The sequence below is a fragment of the Symphodus melops genome (assembly GCF_947650265.1).
Source record: "Symphodus melops genome assembly, chromosome: 12".
NCBI lineage: Eukaryota > Metazoa > Chordata > Actinopteri > Labriformes > Labridae > Symphodus > Symphodus melops.
The window spans coordinates 11,319,950-11,342,909 of NC_136702.1; the positions used below are offsets into that span (position 1 = coordinate 11,319,950).

Consider the following 22,960-nt stretch of genomic DNA (forward strand, 5'->3'; position numbering starts at 1 on the left):
GAACCACAATTCCCCCCCCTGGGATTAATAAATTTGTTTAGTTTTTTTTTTTTTAAATTAGGATCCTGATCCTGAAGTCTTTTCTTTGGTGGTCCTATACTGACACCTAGTGGCCGCTTTAATATTTGGGAATTCCAGAGAAACGAAACTGAAAGAGTTTCTCTTTCCTAGATTCAATGAATCATCACTTTATTTCCCTCAGTTGCTACTTTGGATCCAGCCTGCTGCACAGCACTGTGAACTGTGCTCTCGGTCTGAGGGGTTATAATGGAATCCGTTCAGGATGATGCAAATGTGGGTCTCATTGAAGCTCTTAGACAGAGTTTACGTGAGCGTATTGAGGTGGAGAGAGTCCTGGATCATATAGAATTTATCGAAAACGATGAAAGGGAACGGATCAAGCAGACGGCGAAGAACGAGGGTAGATTAAAAGCTGTGGATCTCCTTATTGATGCTATCACCAAGAAACCTCACAGCCCTGGATGGTTCCAGGCGTTTGTTGACGCGTTGGAGCATTCAGGATTAGCCTCCGCGGCGCAATCCATACAGGGGAAAATAAAACCTGAAGAAGAAGCAGAAAATGAAGATTGTGTCAAACTGATTCAAATATTGTCCCCAAGTCTTGTGGAGATGAAGACTGTGGATGTGTGCATGCAGTGTTTCGCAAGGGAACTGCTGAGCCAAGACGACAAGGAGCTGGTAAGTAGGCCTATGATAAACAGAAATGTTATTGACTTCTCAATTAGGGTTGATCCAAATCTCTGATGTGATCCAAAAGAGTCCACAAGAGTCACAATATGCATTCAAAATACATTTATAGAAGTCCTTCACATAGTTACACTTCCTGTTACTTCCTGGTTGTTTTGCACAACAGTTGTATTTGCAGACATTGACCACAAGATGGCAGACACATGCACACAACTGTTTTTGCAGACCACTGTAATTCACTCTAAATGCATCACTCCATATCTTTTTTTTTTTTTTAATATAGATTGAAGCTACAATTCAGAATCAAGGGTCCAGGATGGGAGCCCGAGAACTCCTTAAAGCAATCGTGAGAAATAAACCTCATTGGTATTCTACATTTCTCAGTGTTCTGCGTGACACTGGACACCAGAACCTGTATGAGCTGACTGGAGGATCACCTGACTGTGAAAAGCATGGTGACTAACTTTATTTGAGCACACACCCATAACAAGGAATGTTGTTTGGCTGCAGCTGTACCTTGCTTACAGCATATTTATTCCAATTGTTATGAAAGAAAGTTACAGTGTATGATTTATTTTGTTTCTCACCAGGCTTGGATGACAAAGTGTGTTCATTTAAGGATCAACCTGCAGGATGTGACGTCTCAATGGAGGAGAGTCAGGCAGAAGCTGAAGGAGGCGACAGCGTAGAGTTTATGGAATTCAGCGTAGCCGAAGCCCCTCAGGATGAAGGTGGCTGAGTTTTTTGTTTTTGTTTTTTTTGAGTAGATAGAAGAATATATATTTATTTTGTGTCATGTGCAGAGGTTTTATAGGGACAAAGGTTTGTCAATTGAAGGTGGATAAAACAAGGCCATGTCCCCCACCGGGGGCGTTGCCTTTGTGAATTTAATTTGTGGAGACATTTGAGCTCCTGTCAGGAGCTTTGGAATTAGTATTGCTACCTCAATATGACCTACAACAACTAACTAGACTATCAGCGTTAAGATTGATCTCCATCTTTAAAGATATTTTCTGCTGCTGGGTTGCAGACGTCTGACAAAGAAAGTTATAGAAAGTAAGTAAGTAAGTAAAGTAAGTTATAGGAACGGCCTTTTTATTTTATTTGAGACAGCATAGTTGAACCTATGACTGCAGAGAAACCTTGATGAGATTTCTAGTTTTTTTGTTTTCTAACAAAAAACATCTTCACCTTTCTGTTCTTGGAGAGGCAGAGTCAGACATGAGAAAGCCTGAGCGATCTAAAAGTATCTGCGTCTATCCTCGTCTGAGGAGTTTTTAACTGGTTTTCAAAATTGAATTAAAACTGATGCCTCTTTACCAGCAACAAAAAACTAAACCATACCATCAGTGAGAATACTGACTATCTCTGTTTAGACCTTGTTAATGCAGTGATACTTGTGAATGTGCAGGAGAGGATCACCGATGAGGTTGCATGTACCATTCGCTCACAGTGGTTGCTACAACCTAAAGAATGGACATACGTTGACAGCAGCAAGTTTACCTCCTGTCTGGCTTTACTATGATTCTATTCATATCGTTTCAGACTTGTACGAAGGAGCAAGCGTTGATTCTAGACCACAGTCAAACAGCATGGAGCTCTCGCAAACAGGTGGGACGAATTTATCCATGATACATTTGACTAACGTTTAAAGTATGTCTGTAATCTACAAAATCTTATTCTTATCCTCATTTCTGTAGACCACACACAAAAAGCAAACTTGAGTCATAGCAAGACAAACGATGTCCTGCAGCATCATGAAGGCAGAATCAGCGTATTTGGAACAAATGGAACATTTCTCTGTCCTGCCAAAAGAACTTGTTCCATGTGTGTGTGTCATGATTAACCACAAAGGGGTCAAAGTGGAGAGAGAGCCTATCCAGAGATTTAAACGTAAAACACATGTTGGCTCTTTTCAACGTATTCTAAAGTAACAGAGTGAAAAGTTTAGCTCAAGTTGCTTTAAGTGAAGCTACTGAATCAGCTTCATCTCTGTGCGTTGTGCAAATATATAAAGGGCCTGTTTAGTACAGGACAGTTTTCATGTTCTACTGTTAGTAATGCTGTGGTGTTACAAGATTGAAATAGAATGGATGACATGGCAGAGTAATCCACGAGCATGTGGAAATGTGTTGCATGTGCAGAATCTTACTGTGCTGAATCAAACTGAAAAATAACCCCACTGGTTTTCCTATGCTCACTGGAAGGATGTTTGTGTTTGTTGACTTTACTTTTCTAATAACTTTAGCCCCTTATCCAGGGGGCCACACAAGCCAGTGTTTCCCTCTAATTGTTGTTAAAGCTCTATCTCCCCATCGGCCAGTGCAGACGACGATTTACGACTGTAAAGTTGCTTGAAAGAGCCCTTTAACCTCTGACATACAAAGTCTGAGAAGAAAAATTAAAAGCTGTCTGCGCAAGGAAAACAGTAACGGGGGGGGGGGGGGGGGGGGGGGGTAGTTGAACTCATAACTGGGGGGATTGTAGACCTTAAAGTTGAGGGGATGAGGCAAAGAGGGAGAAGAGGGGGTGCACATGACGATTGTTGACTACTGTAAGTCATGCTTTATTCCCAGCTCAGACAGAGCACTGCATTAAGCCTTCGAGCGACTTCAAGTCTGTCTGAAGTAGATCGTAGTAAATCTGCTGTATTTGCAAACAGGAAAGTATGACACAATGCCGCAACAAAAGAATGAATTGGCATGTGATGTAAGGATGTAATTCCTCTAAGCGATTGAGAAGTACAAGCAGATGTTGGCTTATGGATGGAAATATGAGGCCTAATGCTTGTACTTTATTTTTACTGTCTGCTGGGAAGCTTGAGGCGGACTTTAATCGTGATTTTCAGTTGGAAGCTACCACGAGGAGTTTTTAGCTTGTCATGAAACAGACTGGAATTAATACTGATGCCTCTATAGGACCAGCAGAATCAAAGGAGACCATCAGCAAGGATATAAATTATTCATATATGGTTATGTTTAATGCCACTGAACAATGCCACAATGTGGCTGCCAGAAGAGGGGATAAACAGCAACCTGCTAACACGTCCTTTTTTTTTTTTTCAGACATTTTTTTTATGTGTGTTAGAAACACAAAAAAGCATCGTAGAGATAAAATGTAGCACTTAATCCATAAGGGTGCAAAAATCCACACAAACATGTGCTTTAAGATATTTTAGGAGTTCATAGAAGAATGGATCTAGTGCACACATTGGCCCGTGCAGGATTTAAACCTTGTAGCTGTGTTGTCTTGATTAAGCTAATAGTACAGTACTACCGCTCAGTGACATGATTTATAGTGCACTCGTGTCTTAAATACTCAAAGCATGTGGTTCATGTGCTTCTGTCTGTGTTGTTAGACATTCCATTGGAAGATTGAATATTACAGTTTCAATGTTTTCATATAAAAGCCAGTTCATGTGCAGGCAGTACGTTTTTCCCCCTTTTAATAGCAGCATTAAAAATAAATATACCACTGCAGAACCAAAACAACAATGACGAGCCCAATGCTTTCCTGCTGGAGCTGCCTGTAATTGTGGTCTGCTGACACATAAAGAAGTTTAGTCTGTCTGAACCTCTGCTCTGTTTTATAGAAGGGACTGACTTACAGGCAGCACCCAGAGGCCCAGAGAGAGAGCATATTGTTCTTCGAGATTATCAGATGGACGTCGCCAGACCCGCCCTGGAGGGGAAAAACATCATCATATGTCTCCCGACAGGAAGCGGTAAAACCAGAGTTGCAGTTTATATTACCAAAACACATCTGGACGGCAGGAGAGCCGAAGGGCGACCGGGGAAAGTTGTCGTCCTGGTGAACAAGGTACAACGCCCCCTAGTCCGATACATTCCTCAATCACCATATGGCTCTGTACTATAATGGTAACCTCCTTATATCCCTTTCTAATCCAAAGAAAACATTCGATCTTTCAGTCAATTTGCACATGTGGGTCAACTCACCACAAATTACATGCCATGAGGTTTAGATATTCCTCTGCACTTTGTTACCATTTGGCTCTGAATGGATGAGCTCTGTACTGGAAAGAATCACTCCTTACTTCATTTTGGATTATAGGTTTTCCATCCACAAAAAATTTTGTTGAGTTTAAAACAACTCTGAGAAATTGTGATGGTATTTCCCTGAGAGACATCACAGTGCTGAGTTGTTGTTTTTAAAAACAGAAAAAAAAGAGCTGTAATTTGGTTGGTTGGTGTTTCTGCCGAAGGAGTGTCTCATCAGTTAATCCTTAAATAATGAACAACAGAGTCTTCTCAATCATTGCGCAAGTCATTTAAAAACCACTATTGATTGTAGTCACATTGTAGTCATTAGGGTTATGAAGAATTTCTCAGGCGCTTTGTTATATATTGAAACCATGCAGGCATTTCTTTATTTGTATTGAAAGGTTTTTCCTTCTGTTTAATTGCTCGACATTGAAAGACTTCTTATGCTCTTGTGTCCTGCAGGTTCCCCTAGTGGAGCAGCATTACTCTGCAGAGTTCTTGCGTTTTCTGAAGCCCACATATAATGTGGAGAGAGTCAGCGGAGACAGCCAGCACAAGATCTCATTCACAGAGATTGTGAAGAGGAATGACGTCATCATCTGCACAGCCCAGATTCTTGAGAATTACTTGGAGAGGTCCAACAGTGGAGAAGACGAAGGGGTGAACTTAAGCGGTATAAAAACACAAACTTTATTTATTACTTAACAAAATTTATTTGGTTTTAGTGAAATGGAAAATTAGATTGTCACGATGTCTCAACCAATAAAATGCTTCCTATAACCTTGAGTTGAAATCTGTCCAGGCTCAGACACTGACAGCTATTGGAGTAGAAAGCAACCCGGAGGACTCATAACATCTCCCCTGATAATACCTGACAGGATCTTGTCAAAGTCTTCCGGCTCTGCTGTTACTTTTTGTTGGCACTCACCAGTCCAAGGTGGAATAGCCATCTCAGTGGAACATATGCTGTTTGTTGAAACGCCTGAAAGCGTTTTTTTTTTTTCAAAATCTCCTGTTTTCCAGGCCACACGTCTGTTCAAGCCATCAGCGTGTGGCTGATCAAATTCACATGAGAGCTTCTATCAGCCACTGTACATCAAGCTGCCACTCTCCATACTCCTTTTCTCCTCTGGGGATTAAGTCCTCCTACTCTGGTTTAACTTGTTAACATCGTAATGAATCATTATATTTCACCTCCTTTTCACTTTTGTAAAGAACGAAATGAAGCACAGTTTGCCGAGGCCATTTTAAAAGTAGACAATCTCCACTGTGTGTCATTGTGTGGTTGAAACTGCTGCGTCAGGTTCCTAGAAAAGACCTGCGCGGCAGAACCTCTCCCTTAAAAAAAGATAATTTTGACTGAGACACAGAACGGCCAATATTTATTTAAGTTACGTAAATAGTTGACACAAAATGAGGCACGGCCTGGTTGAGAAAATTGTTTAGTTGCTTTAAATGTATGCAATTTTCCAAAGAAAAAAAATCTGTGGACGATAATGTCATAGAGAGAAAGGTAAATGTTATAGTTTTAACAAAGAAAGCTGTTATCCTACTTCTCAAAACTCAATATTTATCTTTCTTGTCCTGTAATTAACTGCATTGTTTGTTTCTCCATACTGCTATGTTATGTCCTCTGCTTTTGTGCCATAGATCTGACATTGATGGTAATAGACGAGTGTCACCACACTCAAAAAGGAGAGGTCTACAACCACATAATGATGCGCTACCTGAAGCAGAAGAACAGGAACATGAAGCTGAAGAAGGAGCTGAAGCCGCATGTGCCCCTCCCTCAGATCCTGGGCCTGACTGCCTCGCCCGGAGTCGGGGAAGCCACGAGAATGAAGCAAGCACAGGAGCACATACTAAGAGTAAAAAAAAAAAAAATCAGCTTTCTATGTAGGACCTGGTAGACTAAAGCATTGGAACATATTAGCCTATTTGCACAATGTACTTGTCCCAAACATTCTGGACAATACAAATCTAATGCACCAAAAACTTACACTACACAATTTAAATGGTTATTAAACAGACTGAAATTTTAAATGATGGCGCTTGATAGAGAGACGGACGGACGAACAAACATAGATACTTTATTGATCCCGTATTCAAGTGACCCACTCTGTTATACTTTATTGATCCGAGGGAAATTCAAGTGACTTACTCTGGCATATAACACCATCAGGAATCATTTATGCCTCTAACTGCTTCTATTGAATTAGTGCCCGACAACGCTAATGACTGTAATTGATGTCTGGGGTTTTGTTAATTCACTCTTACAGAATAACAAGAATTTGAGAGCATTTATTGGCCAATTTTGGGAACACCAAGAGGTGAATCCCTCTGGAAAGTCAAAGCACATTATTCCTTATTGATATGCAATGTGTTTTCCACATATGCTACGTAGATAGGGCAATGCAAAATTGTATACTCCAAAAGAAGAAGATAAATGGCAGACATGTATAGGTTGTCTGCCCTGTCACCATAGGATCACTAGTCTCTTGGCCTTTAAAATCACTTATAAGATCAACTTCTTTCATTTCAATACCAGCTTTACAAAAGTAGAGTTTACTCCAGTATGCTTTCATTTGATGCATTACATTTTAAAGCTGTGGATTTACATAGTTGTCTACAAATAAACCAACAATTCATCCATCAAACAGCCACATTCTCTTTCACTTTTTAAACTCTTTTTTTTTTTTTTTTTAAATCTTCCGAGTTTCTCCGCCTCACTTTTGTAGAGGATCATGTTTATCTTTTTTCACAAAGCTTTTTCCACTTCGTGTGCGCTCAGAGCGGCCATAAAGTTTCCCACTGCCACAGTTCATAATTGAAAACATTCTCTTGGCTTTAACACTGTCACAGATAGAGATATTCAGTTGAGACGGACTGTAAATCACTTAGATAGACACACATTTGAAGTCCTTACACTGCTAATCTGTCTCTTTCATAGATTTGCGCAAACTTGGACGCTTCCAGTATCATGACTGGGAACCTTGAGAATCACAGAGAAGACCCAAGGACACAACTTGTAACTATTGAAGACAGAAAACAGGTATATGTTAAACAAGAGATGGTTTCATGTTTGTTTTATTTGTATTATTTGATTAAGTTATGTGCTCTCTTTGTCGTTTATTATACAGTTTGTATTGTTGTTAAAATTATTTGTTGTCATGCCAGGACCCTTTTGGTGATGTAATCAAAAAAATCATGAAGGCCATTCATAGCCATGCTGAGTTAAGTCCCACCTGTGAACTTGGCTCTCAGAATTATGAACAGTGGGTGGTTCTAAAAGAGCGAACAGGTGAGCCCAAGTCCTGATGTTTTACTCCTGACGCTGTACTTTGTTTTCTTTTCTTTACAAGCTACCTGACTTGTTGGGATCTAAAAACCTTATCTATTTTAGCGGCGACAGATGAAGACCATAAAGTCCGAGTTTGTGCCGAGCACCTTCGACGGTACAACGAAGGCCTCAATCTCAGTAACACTATCCGCATGCGGGATTCCTTTAACTTCCTGAACGAAAACCATAAGGAAGAGTTGAAGAGGAAGTCACCACCGGAGGAGGAGCATGTCATACAAATAACAGACACTGAGAGATTCCTCTTCCAGTTGTTTGAAGGTACTGTAATGTAGTGAGTCACTGTAAAACCAAGAAAACTAGTTAGGTTAGTTTGGATTAGTTTTCTAATTAGAACACACTAAATTAAATATTTGTATTGATTAGAGTTGTAGGAAAATATCTGCAACACTATCAATCTATCGCTATCTCCTGGTTAGCTAAGATGAGCACCAAGACAGGAAAAAGAGATTTACCCTACATGACATTTAGATCTAATGTGGAACATCAAAGTGGCATTAATATTGTGGCTTGAAATGGCAATCTGAATTAAGCTAGGGTTTAAGCTAACAGCTTTCTTTAGCTGTTCATTACCATACTTATTTCTTTCTATCTTTGTTTTCCCATCTGTCTTACAGACAACAAGAATGATTTGGAGAGGCTGTCTGATATTCCAGAGTATGAAAATGACAGCCTGACAAAACTGCGAAGTAGTATTCTGCGTGAGTTCAGCATGCGCGACACTGCAAGAGGGATCATTTTCACCAAGACACGTCGGAGCGCGATTGCTCTCACTCAGTGGACCCAGGAAAACCCCAAATTTGCTGACATAGGGGTGAAAGCCTCATATGTCATCGGAGGAGGAGACCAGAGTGTCGTCAAACCAATGACCGCTGTGAGTGCAGCTTTTATTTCTTGCTAAAGTATGTCTGTGAAATCACAGATCTTAAAATATAACTTAATCCTCTTATTGTTACATTATGCTATTTAGGCAGAGCAAAAGGACGTGCTGAAAAAGTTTGGTAGTGGGGAAGTCAACTTGTTGATTGCTACCTCAGTGGCTGAAGAAGGTTTGGACATTCCAGAGTGCAATATTGTGATACAGTATGGCCATCTGACCAATGAGATTGCTATGATTCAGGTAGGTGAAGTGGATGGTTAAATGTGCTGCCTGTTATCACTTGTTTTGTTTTCTATGTTGATCATTTTAAAAATGACTCCTTTCTTCCCTTTCCAGGCTCGAGGTAGAGGAAGGGCTGAGGACAGCAGTTTCATATTGATCGATGTGAAGAACAGCTGGGTGGCTGAAAAGGAGTGCGTCAATGACTACCGAATTGAAATGATGAAAAAAGCCATTGAGAAAATCAAAGCCTTAACTCAAGCCGACTATAACAAAGAGGTATGTTCCCTTCTAACTTTTTTTTAATTTCTCAATTTAACTGAAACCCACACCGCTGTAAGACTATATATGGTCAGTCATGTTTTTCTCTTCTTATCAGATCGAGGAGTTGCAATATCAGTCTATATTGGAGGAGAGAGTGAGAATGACAAAGAAGAAGAAGAAAGACATCAAGGACGCGAGCCCGTCTGACGTCAAGTTTGTCTGCCGTGGCTGCAGCAAGCTAGTCTGCACTGGAGAAGACATCCAAGTCATTGATCATGTGCACAGAGTCAATGTAACGCCGGAGTTTAAGTATGAATGAAAACTCAAAGATAGATTCATGTTGAAACTGCAAATATAATCTAACAATGAATTTATGCAAAGCTAAGATACAAAATATCAATTGAATTTTTTTTTTCTTTTAGGGATCTTTACAACCAGACAGAAAACACCAGTCTGCGAGAGAGATGTCTGGAGTATGAGACAAATGGCTTCATTTCATGCAAAAAATGTGCCCAGGTAAACAGTTGCGGTTTCCTCCTGCTGGGGCGACAGTTGCTTAGTGGTTCGTGCATGCTAGAGGCTGTAGTCCTCTAAGTGGGCCGGTTGAATCTGACCTACAGCTCATTCCCCGCATGTCATTTCCCACTCTCTCTTTCTCTCTCTGAGAGAAAAAATTACCAAACAGCTTTAACCTTTCCACCTGGTGTGGGATTTGAGCGGACCCTCCGCCCATTTCCAAATTGATAATTGTCCAACTTTGTGTGGAAATACACCCATTTTTCTGCCATACATACATTTCATAAGTGAGCGCCATTGAGATATTCATGTGAATCAAAAATAGCCATAGACAAATATTTTTATTTTCTTTCTGGTGGAAAATTCTATTAAAGGGTGGATGAAACTTTCATGCATGTATGTTCAAAGTGATTCAAGAACGGCCATCAGCACTAAAATAAGTAGCTCCAAATGTGAGAAACAATGAGTCAGAGAATCACATGAGATACCTGATCATTTTATTTAACATTTCTTTGAAGCCATTACTCTTTATGGTAGATATTTTTTTATTGTATTGGAGCTTAAGGAACCTTGATGGAGTCCACATTTTTGGTACTTTACTTTTCCGTTGCACATGTTTTTAAATGATACAGTCTCCATATCTAAATGACCCATAGTCTCAAAAAGGTTGAGATGTCATTTTATTTTCATGGATATAAATATCAGAGTTTAAAAATCTTAACAACCTTGGGGCACATATAGCATAGATGGAGTTATTCACAACCATGCACATCCTCTTATGTCTTAAATTATTTTTTTACATTGCAGAGATGGGGTTCCATGATGACTTTCAAAGGGATCGATTGCCCCTCTCTCCACGTGAAATACTTTGTCGTAACTGTCAGCGACAAAAAGATCAACAAATGCGACAAGTGGAAGGACCTCCCTGTCAAGTTTTCTCCCTTCGACTATGCTGAACATGCAAGACGCATGGCAGAGAGCTCAGATGACGAAGATATGTAAATGAAAAAAACAACCGCCCACAGTAGACTTACATTGACTCTGTTGTATTCTCTGCTGTGAGGCTTACGCATCAAAAGTCACTGTAACCAGTACACTGAGATATGCAATGCTTAGAGGCATGTAAACTGGAGTTAGAGATGGTGGTGGGTTTAAGCTTGTACTTCAAATAATCAACAGTATTTCTGACAAATTTTGCGAAGGAGCATCCAGTCGGCTATGTCATAAATATATGGCAAATTTTGAAGGTTGCTGTGTATTTTTTGTGGTGATAAAAGTTGAATTCACAACTGAAAGCCCTGTGGTCTCATGGGATGGGAGCCACTGAGCATGTTATGGCCCCTCTGAGCCCACCTGTCAAGACAAATGCAGATAAACAGGTGCTGGTTATTTTCCATTAAATCAAACTGTTCGTGAGTCACTCTCGTTGAGCTGGTCATAACGGCTATTTTTAGATCTACTTTTAAAGAATCGTTTCCTCATAAAGACAAGTCACCTGTGTAATCTCTGACTATCTTTGACATGAGTAAACATGCAAGTTGTACAGATGCTGGAGCCATAGATCCATGATCTGTGTTTGTAGTTGTATTGCATACATTAATGAATGACACAATAAAAGATATTTCTAATGAATTGTCTGACTCAGTACTGTTTTTCATTATTATTAATTCATTATTTCAGGAGAACATTGCGTTTCATCGAGCAGGGAGGTAGAGCTGATGAGAAAAATGTGCACCCTCGGTTGAAAAAAAAAAAAAAAAAGAGAAAAAAAAAAGCCACTTCCTAAATACCAGCAAGTTGTGCGCTCTTGGAAAAGTTGTGCAAGCTGCTGACTTCGAGGAGGCATCTCTGTCTGGTCTGGTGCAGGACTTATTCTCAGGAATGCAGCGTTAAGTGTGAGAAGCTAAACAAGTAAAGAGCTCAGTTTTCTTATGGTACCGTTTTTAGTTCACAGCCCATTTTTGGGGATTTATTGTTGAGAGAGTATGTTCACCAGGCTGCGTCTCCAAGAAGTGACTTTGAGCGCCTCACCACAGACTTTGGAGGATTTTTGAGACTGACAAGAAGCTTCACGGCGACTTCTGCGTCATGGTCAGTAATCGATTTACCGTCAGTTGTATTATTAAATGAACACAAGTAAATGCAGAACTGTTTTCTTTAGGACAGACTGGAGAGCATATAGGTTAAAAATAATGAATGACAGCCTAAATGCAGCGTGTACTTGTCTTGTGTTGTTTTTTCTTTTCTTTTTTTGTCACCTTTTGTAGGGCTGCAACAAGGTGCTGTGGGGGGTGGTGGGGGCGGCTGTCGTCATCACTTTAATAACGATCACATCCGTTTATTTAAGCAGTAAGTGACAGCTGCTTATGCATGTGTAAAATTAATCAATAACAGATCCTTTCAAACTAAAGCTTAAAATCGCATCTCTGAAACAAAAAACCCCCCAAAGAAATCTATCCATTGTTTTGTGTGCATGTTGAGTTATTTGTTTGAACTGTTGCTGTGATAAAGAAAGAAAAAGACTTTAAGTTGAAAAGTTGCCCCTTTTCTGCATGCAGTGTTATTGCATGCTGCTGAAATAGCGCCACCCTGTGTACATGTTTAGTTAACAGCAACATTTTAGTTCTACAAAAGCTCTGCTGCTTCCAAAAACAAAAAAAGACCAGAAAACTCCACATGTGCATTATTTCAGAATCTAATGGGATCAAAAGGCCTTTCACCCTTGAAGATTACTTCAATGACACCATAAGATGGAGATCCTACAACTTGTACTGGATATCAGGTACACCTTTCTTATACAGGTTGCTCTTTTTGTGTGAGATAATATGAGGGGGGTTTTTTCGCAATAAAGATCTCTTATTTGTAATTTTTGTTGTTGGATTCATCAGACAAGGAGTATTTACATAAGACAAGAGATGGGAATGTCTTCCTCCACAACGCTGAAACCAAAGAGGAGTCACTTTATTTGAGCAACTCAACCTTTGTAATATTCTTGCATTTTTATATGTAGATATTTTATCAAAGTGAACATATTTCTCTTTCTCTATGCTAGTAAAATTAAGTTAAAATTCCTTTTTTCCCCTGCAGGAGCAAGTGGACGCAACAGATTACTTATTGTCTGGAGATTACAAATTCATTGCTTTTGAAAGCAATTACACAAAGGTGAGAAACTGCGCTACACATATGTTTGTGTATCTGTTTATATACTATGTTTAATGTCAAATGTAATGGGTGCTTTAAACTTGGTTTGAAATAACAATTATAACTAAAGTATGACAAAACAGTTTGGTTTTTGTAATCCAACAGAAATGGAGACATTCATTCACAGCCTCGTACTCCATCTATGACAGAAAGAGTTTGTAAGTTGCTTTTATCGAAGATAAAATTCATGATTGTATGAAAAAAAAGTGAACATCTATTAAATCATTTTGTTCTGATAAAGCAACACATTGAGTCTTCCATAGATAGATAGATAGATAGATAGATAGATAGATAGATAGATAGATAGATAGATAGATAGATAGATAGATAGATAGATAGATAGATACTTTATTGATCCCGAGGGAAATTCAGGTTCCATGGAGTGACACATCACAATGAAACACCCTGATTTATGCGGGTTCAAACTCAGTCTTTTCATTTTCTTCCCAGAACATTTGTTATGACTGGGAGTCTTCCAACTGTGGTGCAGTACTTTGCGTGGGCCCCGATAGGAAACAAATATGTAAGTATACACCATGAGAACAAGAAGCTTTGTCCTCACATTAAATTAAAGTGACAAGAGTTCTTTCTCCTTCCATCAGCACTGACTTGTATGTACTGCCTTGGTCCCTAAAGGCAACATGACTTAATGTTTGCAATAATATATCACATCCTGAGCAAGAAGACTGCTATATAAAATATATTTCATAAAGTAAGGTTAACAATATGAGATCTAGATTTGTATGGTATTAATCATTAAAACACCAAAAAAGTATTTACATTTTGTTTTGCAGGCATATGTTGTAGACTACAACATTTTTGTTAAATCTGATGTCACTGCTGAAGCTGTGCAATTGACCCACAATGGGAAAGAGAATGAGATCCTTAATGGTATCCCTGACTGGGTATATGAAGGTAAGCAAGGTTCTAAAATTCAGATAATGTGTGACTCTGTCTCAGAGGATAGTAAACAATTGTTTTCGTCATTCTGCTTTTTCCAGAGGAAGTCTTTGCATCAAATGGTGCAATATGGTGGTCCACAACTGGCAGTCTTTTGGCTTATGCAGAGTTTAATGATACAGACGTTCACAAAGTGGAGTTTTCCTGGTATGGATCAGAGCAATATCCAGAAACAGTGGCTATCCCATACCCAAAGGTCAGATATCTTATATGAAAATTACATGAAACATCCAGGGTCCAGTTCAAAGTATTCTGAATGGATTTAAAATCCCAAATCTGGAGAAATAGAACCTCCAGTCTGTAATGTCAACATTTTTGAGTAGGATTTTGATCATTTTGATTGCAAAATATGAATTATTTATGGGAATAGTTGGATGGATTAAAGTTAAATTTCAGGAACAGATTTAATAAATGCTGTATTGGTGAAGTGGTATAATACACAAAGTAATCATGAGAGTTGTAAATATAACAAAGAAGTTCATACTACATGAAATAAATCATGGAATCATTATTTTACATCATCTATAAGAGATTAAGTACCCTTAAAAAGTAAGAAAAAAAAGTACGATGTACACAATAACTAATCGTATCCAGATTAAACAATGGGGCATGCATTTCTAATGCATTATGATTTATAAGTACACATTATATGGACAGTTCTCTGATCAGTACTTTATGATCTGTCTACCTCACTATCTTAAGATGTATCATTAGCTTAAGCAATGTTTTTGTGTTTGTTGTAGGCCGGCTCGACCCTCACCAAGGTGAAATTGTTTGTGGTTAATATCGCCAATCCATCCCATCGCACACAGGTGGTCCCCCCTGCTTCTGTTTCTTCTGGGTCTGTATACTCTTTAGTCTACATCATCCCTTTCAACTAGAAGGAAATAAAACATCCTCGTGTTCTGTCTGATGTGAAAATCTTGTCACCTTCTGTCGCCTTTGCTCAGTGATCACATTTTGTGCTCAGTGAACTGGATTACAGATGAACGGGTCGCTGTGCAGTGGCTCTCGAGAAAACAGAATTACGTGGTTGTACAGATCTATGACTTTGATGGAGCCAACTGGAGGGAAAAACAGGTAGCTGTCTGCTCAGAAAATCACAAGTTTCAGAATGTGTCATCTAAAGGATTTCTAACTGCAATATATGTCTCTACTTTCTTTAGAATTTTGAGCAAACAAGCAAGACAGGCTGGGTTGGCCATGTAAGTGACCAAAAAGTAACCACAAATTGACGCTTATGTGTCATTCAATTTATGATTTAGCGACGAGCTAGTAAGGATATCATCTTTTTTCCAGTATGTGCCGTTGCCTTTGTTCTTTGCTGAAGATAAACTCAGTTTCTACAAAGTTATGAGTGACACTCAAGGCTACAAACACATTCATTATGTGAAAGATGTAAGTATTATTTTTTTAATACACTGATGCAACATGAACGGCACTCTACCTACGTGTGGTGTCTACGATAACATTTATCATGGACATACCTTTAAGGGCAAAGCAACACCTATCACCTCGGGGAAGTGGGAAGTCATCTACATATCCAAGTTAACAAAAGATGCCATGTGAGTGATGATGAAGCACATTTCTTTGAAAAACATAAACCTTTAAGATCAAATTAAAGTACAAATCTCTAAATCTGATTAATTTATTTTTCCCTTCAACAGATATTTTGTGAGTAATGAGTACAAAGGAATACCCGTAAAGAGAAATCTTTACAAGTATGGACTTTTTGTCTTGTTTCATTGTTTATTTGCATTTCACATATAGTTTTTATTTCTTTGGTACATTACAATGAACTCACTAACTAACTGACGCATGTTGCTACTTGTTTTCTTGTCAGGGTTATGATCGGAAGCAGCCCCTTGGCTCCTCAGTGCCTCACCTGTGGCCTGTATGAGGACAGGTGTCAGTACAACTCTGCTTACTTCAGCTATGATGCCTCCTACTACCGAATGGACTGCTACGGTCAGTTAGCCTTACACATTTCGTGTTGAGCAATAAATCATCCACAGGGATGTGTTGGAGAACATCTGTGAACAGTACTTACTTCATAAAGAGGACCTCATATACAAACATCTCTGTGTGCATTTTCTATTTTTGTCTTATTAGGACCTGGATTTCCCCTCTACACACTCATGGACAACACAGGGCCAGGAGAAGGTCTGTACATTTGTGAAATCAAGCAAGTTTTATATTAAAACTCAAACTATACTCCAGACCCTCTGACGACTGTCGACTGCAATTTTGACACTTGGTAACGCTGGTTGTTGGTTTATTCTTGTCTTCAACAAAGTCCTTGTTTTTCTTTTTTCAGTGCATTATTATTTAGACTGACCTTATATTAACCCCAAAACAAAAGTAGGCCAAAAGAGACACCAAAGGCTTGGTTTAAATGGGTCCCAAGGGGAAGCAGATTTCCCAAGGTGTTAGCGTTTTTTTGTCTTTGCCACAGGCCTGCTGGTTATAATTATGCTAAAGAAGTAAATCCATATTGATTTAAATATAAATACATGTTTCAGCAGTATTTATTATTTTTGTTAATAATTTATAGTTTATGTTTTTTTAGTATTTAGCATTTTTGTTCTGATGTCTTTTTTTTTATCAGAGCTCTCTGTTCTTGAAGACAACAAGGACCTGGAAAATATTCTGTCTGAATTCCAAATACCAACAATGCAGTATGGCACATTTAAGATCGCAGGATTTGGTAAGACATTTCTTTAATGTCTACTTAGTTATTGAAAAGCAAATAGGGTTCATTTTTAAATGTTATATTACTTGCACAGAAGATATCTTCAACTTTACTGAGATTGAAGTTGAGCATGGAGACATTTTCTTCCATTCACAGATACATGAGTAAACATACATTTAGTTCTCCAACATCAAGGTTCCAATAAGCTTTAAAACACTATTTGTTTTCATTAGATATAGGAAGCTTTAAATAAGGTTTAGGTAAATGGTGTAATTATTTTTAGATTTTTTTCTGTTAGCGACTAAAAACTAATTCACAATAATAGTCATACATTTGACGTATGGAATTAATTGCAATAGAGAAATTAATCTTTAATGACGAACTTTAATTGTGTCCCATTTTGATTTGACCTTTATCTCCAACAGATCTCTGGTATCAAATGATGTTACCACCAAATTTCAAGAAGTCTAAAAAATACCCACTTCTTATTGATGTGTGAGTAAACAAAGCTTCTTAGCACGACATACTGACAGAATTCAAAGGACTGGCGTAAATGTTTGGTGATTGGTGCCTGTTGTTGACCTGCGTAGGTATGGTGGCCCCTGCAGTCAAAGGGTGGACTATAGGTTCAAACTGAACTGGGGAACGTACCTCTCCAGTACACATGAGATCATCTTCGCCAGCTTTGATGGAAGGGGGAGCGGTTACCAAGGTGATGAAATATTGCACTCAATCTACAAGCGCCTTGGGACGTTTGAAGTTGAAGACCAGATAACAGCTGTGAGGTAGTGTTTCTTTTAATCACCTCTGTGACCTCCCATGCACCCTTCTCTATGAAAAGTTGAGTAATTGTCATTGCATTGATAAAGCAGTTATAATAAAGTACAAATACTGTTGAATTGTTTTGAGTGAAAATGGTTTCTGTGTTGCAGGAAATTCATTGACATGGGTTTTATCGACAAAGACAGAATAGCAATATGGGGCTGGGTATGTTTTTTACGAATGTGTTGCTCTCTGTATTTGTACAGCAGGTGTTTTTTTACACTCTCTAAACAATCTACACTCTCTATTTCTGATCTGAAGTCATACGGCGGTTACGTTACCTCGATGGCCCTCGGTGCTGGAACTGGACTCTTCAAGTGTGGGATAGCAGTTGCCCCAGTAGCAAAGTGGGAATATTATGGTTAGTGAACACTCAGCATACTACATAACTTTTCTGAGAGGTCTTATCATCATCAAGTCTGTTCCACTGTGTACTAAAGCTGTGATGGCTTTTTAGAATATTGTTAGACTGCTATATTAGGTTGAACTTAAAGCTTGTAAGGAATGTTTAGCTGGTCGTGAAAGACTGGAATAGGAACTGATGCCTTTATATGACTATGACAGCAAACAATACCATCAGTGAAAAGAATGATACTCACTCATTTTGAATGCCTATAATCCCAGCCAGGGGTAGGTGTAGAAACAGCCTTTGTTGATATTTTCCACAGCAAATCTTCACCGTGGGCAAAATCTTTTTATTTAAGCTTTCATTATCTTGCCAGGTCAGTCATACAGACCCAGACACCATATGTTTAACCAAAAAACTCCCCCATCTCTATTTAAATATTACCAAGGATCTGTTTCAAAGAGAAGTTGAGTTGTAGATGAGGATTGAAAAGCTGAAGCTAATCTTCACCCAGTATCAATGTTAATATTGGTGTTACAAAAACTGTGTTATTTACCAGGTTTTGTTTTGCAGACGCGGTGTACACTGAACGCTACATGGGCAAGCCGTCAGAGAACTCAGACTCTTACAAAGTAAAGTTGTCACAAGTCCACTAAAGTAGACTGCACACTTATGATTTAGAAATACAGCATGTTTATTGAAGTTGAAATCTCTGTTTTACTTAACAGAATTCTACAGTGACTGCCAGAGCAAAGAACTTCAAGACAGTTGACTATTTGTTGGTTCACGGCACAGCAGATGGTACGTTCAGTAACATGTTATTCTTTTCACTTTTTGAGCATGTATTTCTGAGCCTTATTTCTCAATAGCGTATCATCTAACACAGCAAAACCACGCATGAATGCACACCATTTGCCTTAATGGAAACTTGAGCTTTAATGTTTAGTCACGTTGTGAAAACGCTGTCTTTCCTGTGCAGACAACGTCCACTTCCAGCAGGCAGCACAGATCTCCAAAGCTCTGGTGGATGTGCAAGTTGACTTTGAGGCGATGGTAAATATTGGCTCAGAGAAGTGGGGCTAATATTGGCCTCGAACATGTGAATTGAATGACAGTATTCCATGGAAAAAAACTGGCACGTGTTATCTATGATAAGTCCAGCATACTGGATCATTTAATGAAAGCATTAAATTGTGAAAGTTTTGGTAAATATTTCTTGATATTAAGACTCTTAGACTTGCTCGCTCATATTATTTATTGTGTTTATTTCAGTGGTACACAGACAAGGACCACGCACTCAGAGGATCAGCTACCCATCACATGTACACACTCATGAGCCATTTCCTGCAGAAATGCCTTGTTAATCCCAAATAAATGTGAAAACTGTGACAGCATTTTTTTTTGTGTATCCACAGGTTTTTATTTAATAATGTGTGTATTTTTGGGTCGGTCTCTGCTCTTTATAATTGTTTTACGTGCAGTGATGGTTTGATTGCTCGCACAAATAAGAGTTTGTATTGAATCTGACTTTTGACATTTTAAACATACTAAAAGCCACTGCATGCATTTAGGATTTTTGAAAGCTGCATTGAACTGCACTGATTTGTTGTGGAGTGTAATAATATGTGTTGCAGTCATGTCCTTAAGTGGAAATAAACTTTATTTTAAAAAAATATGTCATTATTTGGTTTAAATAATTAAAAATTTGTTTTCAAGGGAGGGTGAGCCTTTGGAAAAAAAATAAACCCATATTATATATATAAGTTTAAACTCACTTTACATGCACAAAACAGGAACACCTTTTATCTAGTTTATGAATATAGATAATGTAAAAGTAGATACAAATTTCCATACGATTGTTGATCTTTGTTGAATGAGAGAAATTAATTTATTCGTCTTTGTCTGGAAAGTGGTCATGTTCAGTTTTAGCAGCTTTTACTTGTAGCTTCTTTCTTCTTTTTTTTAAAATAAAGTCAAACACACTCAGTGGACTTTGACGGAAGCTGACTAATGGGTTGAGAGTAACAGCATACGCTGAGGTCTCAGTGACGGAGGAGTCACCTGGGAGCATGCTCTCCGCGGCTCCACCTTATAAGAGTGAATTGATGGAGAGAGGGAACTTGATACGGCTTCAGAAGCCAAGAGAGAAAGAGACAGCCACCTATCAACCCAGTTTATTATCTCTTCTCTTTGAAGCTCAACAACCCGCTGTACAGGTGAGACATATTTATATTATTTCAAACATCCACTATTCGTGCCTAAGATTTAATTCTTTTGTACTTTTATATTCTCATCATTCCACTTTGCTCTTTTTCAGAAGCTCCAAAAATGACAGGTGCTCACTCTTTGGCTGGACTCCTGCTCCTCATCATCGTCCAAAGCAGCTGGCAGGCGCCTGATCAGGTCACAGACCGAAACTCTATGTAAGACCAACTCTCAGCTTTTACACAAAAGGCTCCGTAAAGATAGATCTTTGAGTGTTTGGCGTGAACATCCTAATGTTTGCATGATAATGTAAAAGTGTAATAGTGCAATACATTCCTGTTTTCTGTTGATTTTGTGTTTTTGAAAGAAACAACCAGGCTGAGGTGTTTCAGCTGTGCTCCTGTGTGTTTAACTCGATAGCAACTAACTTGTTTTGAAATCTATTTTTATCTATCTTATCTCTGTGTGGTTTTAGTTGACAAGGATACATTTGTCTAAAAAAAAAAAAAAAAAAGGAAAAGAGCATGCTAACTTGCATACTGCCCTGTAAATGACAGCTTAATGAGTTGTGCTCAAAGTAGCAGCTTTTAATCATCTTAATTTATCCTCTTTATTAAGATGATATGTTTTAAAGGTCATCATATTTAATGTAACTTAATGATTTCATTAAATTGACTTTTTTGTGTGTTGGCATTTTAATTTCTTTTTAGTGATATTGTGCTGCCACCTGTCAGGGTCTGTCTTTGAAATGTTGATGCAAGATATAAATTTTGCATTAACATTTCTTAACTTTTATTCTGAACATCTTAATTATTTTTAGGCTTATGTCTGATAACTCTGTGCTGAATGAACCCATCGAGCTCCAAACAATGAAGAGACATTCAGAGGGAACTTTTTCCAACGACTACAGCAAATACCTGGAAACAAGGAGAGCACAAGACTTTGTGCAGTGGCTAAAGAACTCAAAAAGGAACGGGTGAGTTTGTCTTGTTCTTACTGAATCAACCAAGTATCATACTGTGAATTACATCATAATCCATCCATCCATCCGTGCACCCATCCATCCGTTAAAGATTTCAAAATAATGCTATTTAAATTATATGAAAGTAGTTTCCTGCAAAATAAGTAATGTATACAGTTCTTGTTCTTGTGTGTGTTTCTACAGGAGCCTATTCAGACGCCATGCAGACGGCACCTACACCAGTGATGTGAGCTCCTACCTGCAGGACAAGGCAGCCAAAGAGTTTGTGACCTGGCTGAAGACTGGCAGAGGCAGAAGAGACTAAACTCAACCAGAGCTCCCCTCCAAAAACACAACAATTCACACCAACTCTGTGCTGTTATGTTTCACAATCTGTACTAGCCCTTTTTCTTGCTCATGCTATTAAACTCCCCTCATAAGAAGCTCTGTGGGCCTTAAGTGGTTGAAGGGAAAAGTTACACTACGTTTGAAATGTGATTCAATCAAAACGACTGTGGGGCATTTTACATCATTCCTCATGTTTTGAAACTCCATACTTCTGGCATTTTCATTAGTCTTTTCAAATGAATTTGTAAGACACTGTTATAATCAGATTATTGAAATGAATGCAACTTGATTATTACAAATGGAGGTAGTCTTAATCTTCTTATTTTTTAGAAAAAAAGTCATATTTAGTTTTCAATAAAGAAATGTGTAAAAACTACGAGTTCACTTTTTAAAAATCGATTTTGAAATATTGGTTGGACAAATGTCAGTCTTTGAAAGTATCTACACACATAAACCTTTATTTCAGACAATACACACAATCATTTCCAAGAGGATAGAAATGAACATGATGGTCATTTCAATGAGGAGCTGTTTCAAAGAGAAGTTGAGTTGTAGATTAGGTTTTAAAAGCTGAAGCTAATCTTCACCCAGTATCAGTGTCAATATTACTGTTACAACAGACATTTTGGCAAAAAGCACAGTATACATCTTATGTTTATGCAGGCAGGAAAAAAAATCAATAAACACTTATCTCTCCTGGGAAAAATGTGCATTGGGATTTAACCAGGTAACAGGATCTTGTGTGGCACCTGTCAGCTGTTCACTGCAGAGGGATCCCCTAGTGATGCTCAGGGATGGCTGCGCAAAATAAAAGAGAAGGAAATCATGTCAATCAAGTCAGACTTGTCTGAAATAATGACTGGGTCGCCACTCTTGGGTTCCTACTGGCAGTGAGACAAAACTGTAATTCATATGAGCCAGCAGCCTGACATGCTTTGGGATGTGGGACCTCTCTAAGCTGTCATCTGTCACAACATCTGTTGAATAGAGAAACCTCTGCCCACTGTAGACTGATGAAGGCCAATATCTAAAAGGGCTAAAAGTTTGGGGGTTTTTTTATACCTTGGAAGACCGTTCAGATCATGTTTTCACCTAACAGATAATCTAATTAGCTATTAGAGCCCACTAATTTTCAGTCTAATACAATGGAAGGATTTTTTTACATTTTTTTATCAAGCACATTCAACATCGAAACACTTCACATAGAAACAAACATTTCCTGCAAGTTACTGATGAAAGCTAAATAAATTTTACAGCACATTTAGAGAAAATATTGGCACAGAGATGACTACAGGTTGAAGGGATTAACTACGACATTTGATAGCCAGGAATTTTAAAAAAATACAGGCACGTTTTTTTTTCCTCATTTAAACACTAAAATAAAATCTTAACAAAAGAACTATGGCGCCACGTCAGCGAACACCCTCCATCCACTGAAGTAAGCATTGCTCTTGCTTCCACACATGATAGCCAATGACC

The 22,960-nt window shown here is 38.5% G+C and overlaps 3 protein-coding genes across 3 annotated transcripts; all 3 read left to right on the forward strand.

Annotated features, from left to right (window-relative positions):
- Positions 1–124: 124 nt before the first annotated feature.
- Positions 125–11,578, forward strand: ifih1 (interferon induced with helicase C domain 1). Its single transcript, XM_079357132.1, has 16 exons — positions 125–699; positions 992–1,163; positions 1,299–1,439; positions 2,254–2,319; positions 4,301–4,527; positions 5,172–5,382; positions 6,360–6,577; positions 7,660–7,761; positions 7,887–8,010; positions 8,113–8,328; positions 8,685–8,941; positions 9,038–9,187; positions 9,284–9,445; positions 9,546–9,739; positions 9,853–9,946; positions 10,754–11,578. The coding sequence occupies exons 1-16, from the start codon at positions 268–270 to the stop codon at positions 10,946–10,948; spliced, it is 2,961 nt and encodes a 986-aa protein (XP_079213258.1). The 5' UTR covers positions 125–267; the 3' UTR covers positions 10,949–11,578.
- Positions 11,579–11,668: 90 nt separating this feature from the next.
- On the forward strand, positions 11,669–19,603 carry fap (fibroblast activation protein, alpha). The gene is made up of 26 exons (XM_079357133.1): positions 11,669–12,037; positions 12,214–12,295; positions 12,639–12,728; positions 12,835–12,929; positions 13,034–13,108; positions 13,253–13,305; positions 13,598–13,670; positions 13,942–14,062; positions 14,149–14,303; positions 14,851–14,948; positions 15,058–15,187; positions 15,274–15,312; positions 15,407–15,505; positions 15,602–15,672; positions 15,775–15,828; positions 15,951–16,075; positions 16,220–16,270; positions 16,716–16,814; positions 17,225–17,294; positions 17,390–17,584; positions 17,732–17,786; positions 17,883–17,982; positions 18,541–18,599; positions 18,696–18,768; positions 18,947–19,020; positions 19,240–19,603. Exons 1-26 carry the CDS (start codon positions 12,035–12,037, stop codon positions 19,339–19,341), a joined length of 2,241 nt encoding a protein of 746 aa, XP_079213259.1. The 5' UTR covers positions 11,669–12,034; the 3' UTR covers positions 19,342–19,603.
- A 495-nt stretch (positions 19,604–20,098) lies between these two features.
- gcgb (glucagon b) lies at positions 20,099–21,857 on the forward strand. Its single transcript, XM_079358222.1, has 4 exons — positions 20,099–20,183; positions 20,285–20,390; positions 20,993–21,148; positions 21,338–21,857. The coding sequence occupies exons 2-4, from the start codon at positions 20,296–20,298 to the stop codon at positions 21,456–21,458; spliced, it is 372 nt and encodes a 123-aa protein (XP_079214348.1). The 5' UTR covers positions 20,099–20,183; positions 20,285–20,295; the 3' UTR covers positions 21,459–21,857.
- The last annotated feature ends 1,103 nt before the right edge of the window (positions 21,858–22,960 follow it).

Coding starts and splice junctions, on each gene's coding strand:
- gcgb (XM_079358222.1), top strand. CDS start 20,296: ATGACAGGTGCTCACTCTTTGGCTGGACTCCTGCTCCTCATCATCGTC. Junction 20,391..20,992: donor GTCACAGACCGAAACTCTAT/GTAAGACCAACT, acceptor AATTATTTTTAG/GCTTATGTCTGATAACTCTG. Junction 21,149..21,337: donor AAGAACTCAAAAAGGAACGG/GTGAGTTTGTCT, acceptor GTGTTTCTACAG/GAGCCTATTCAGACGCCATG.
- fap (XM_079357133.1), top strand. Junction 17,787..17,882: donor GAATAGCAATATGGGGCTGG/GTATGTTTTTTA, acceptor TCTGATCTGAAG/TCATACGGCGGTTACGTTAC. Junction 18,600..18,695: donor AGAACTCAGACTCTTACAAA/GTAAAGTTGTCA, acceptor TTTACTTAACAG/AATTCTACAGTGACTGCCAG.
- ifih1 (XM_079357132.1), top strand. CDS start 268: ATGGAATCCGTTCAGGATGATGCAAATGTGGGTCTCATTGAAGCTCTT. Junction 1,164..1,298: donor ACCTGACTGTGAAAAGCATG/GTGACTAACTTT, acceptor GTTTCTCACCAG/GCTTGGATGACAAAGTGTGT. Junction 1,440..2,253: donor CGAAGCCCCTCAGGATGAAG/GTGGCTGAGTTT, acceptor ATATCGTTTCAG/ACTTGTACGAAGGAGCAAGC.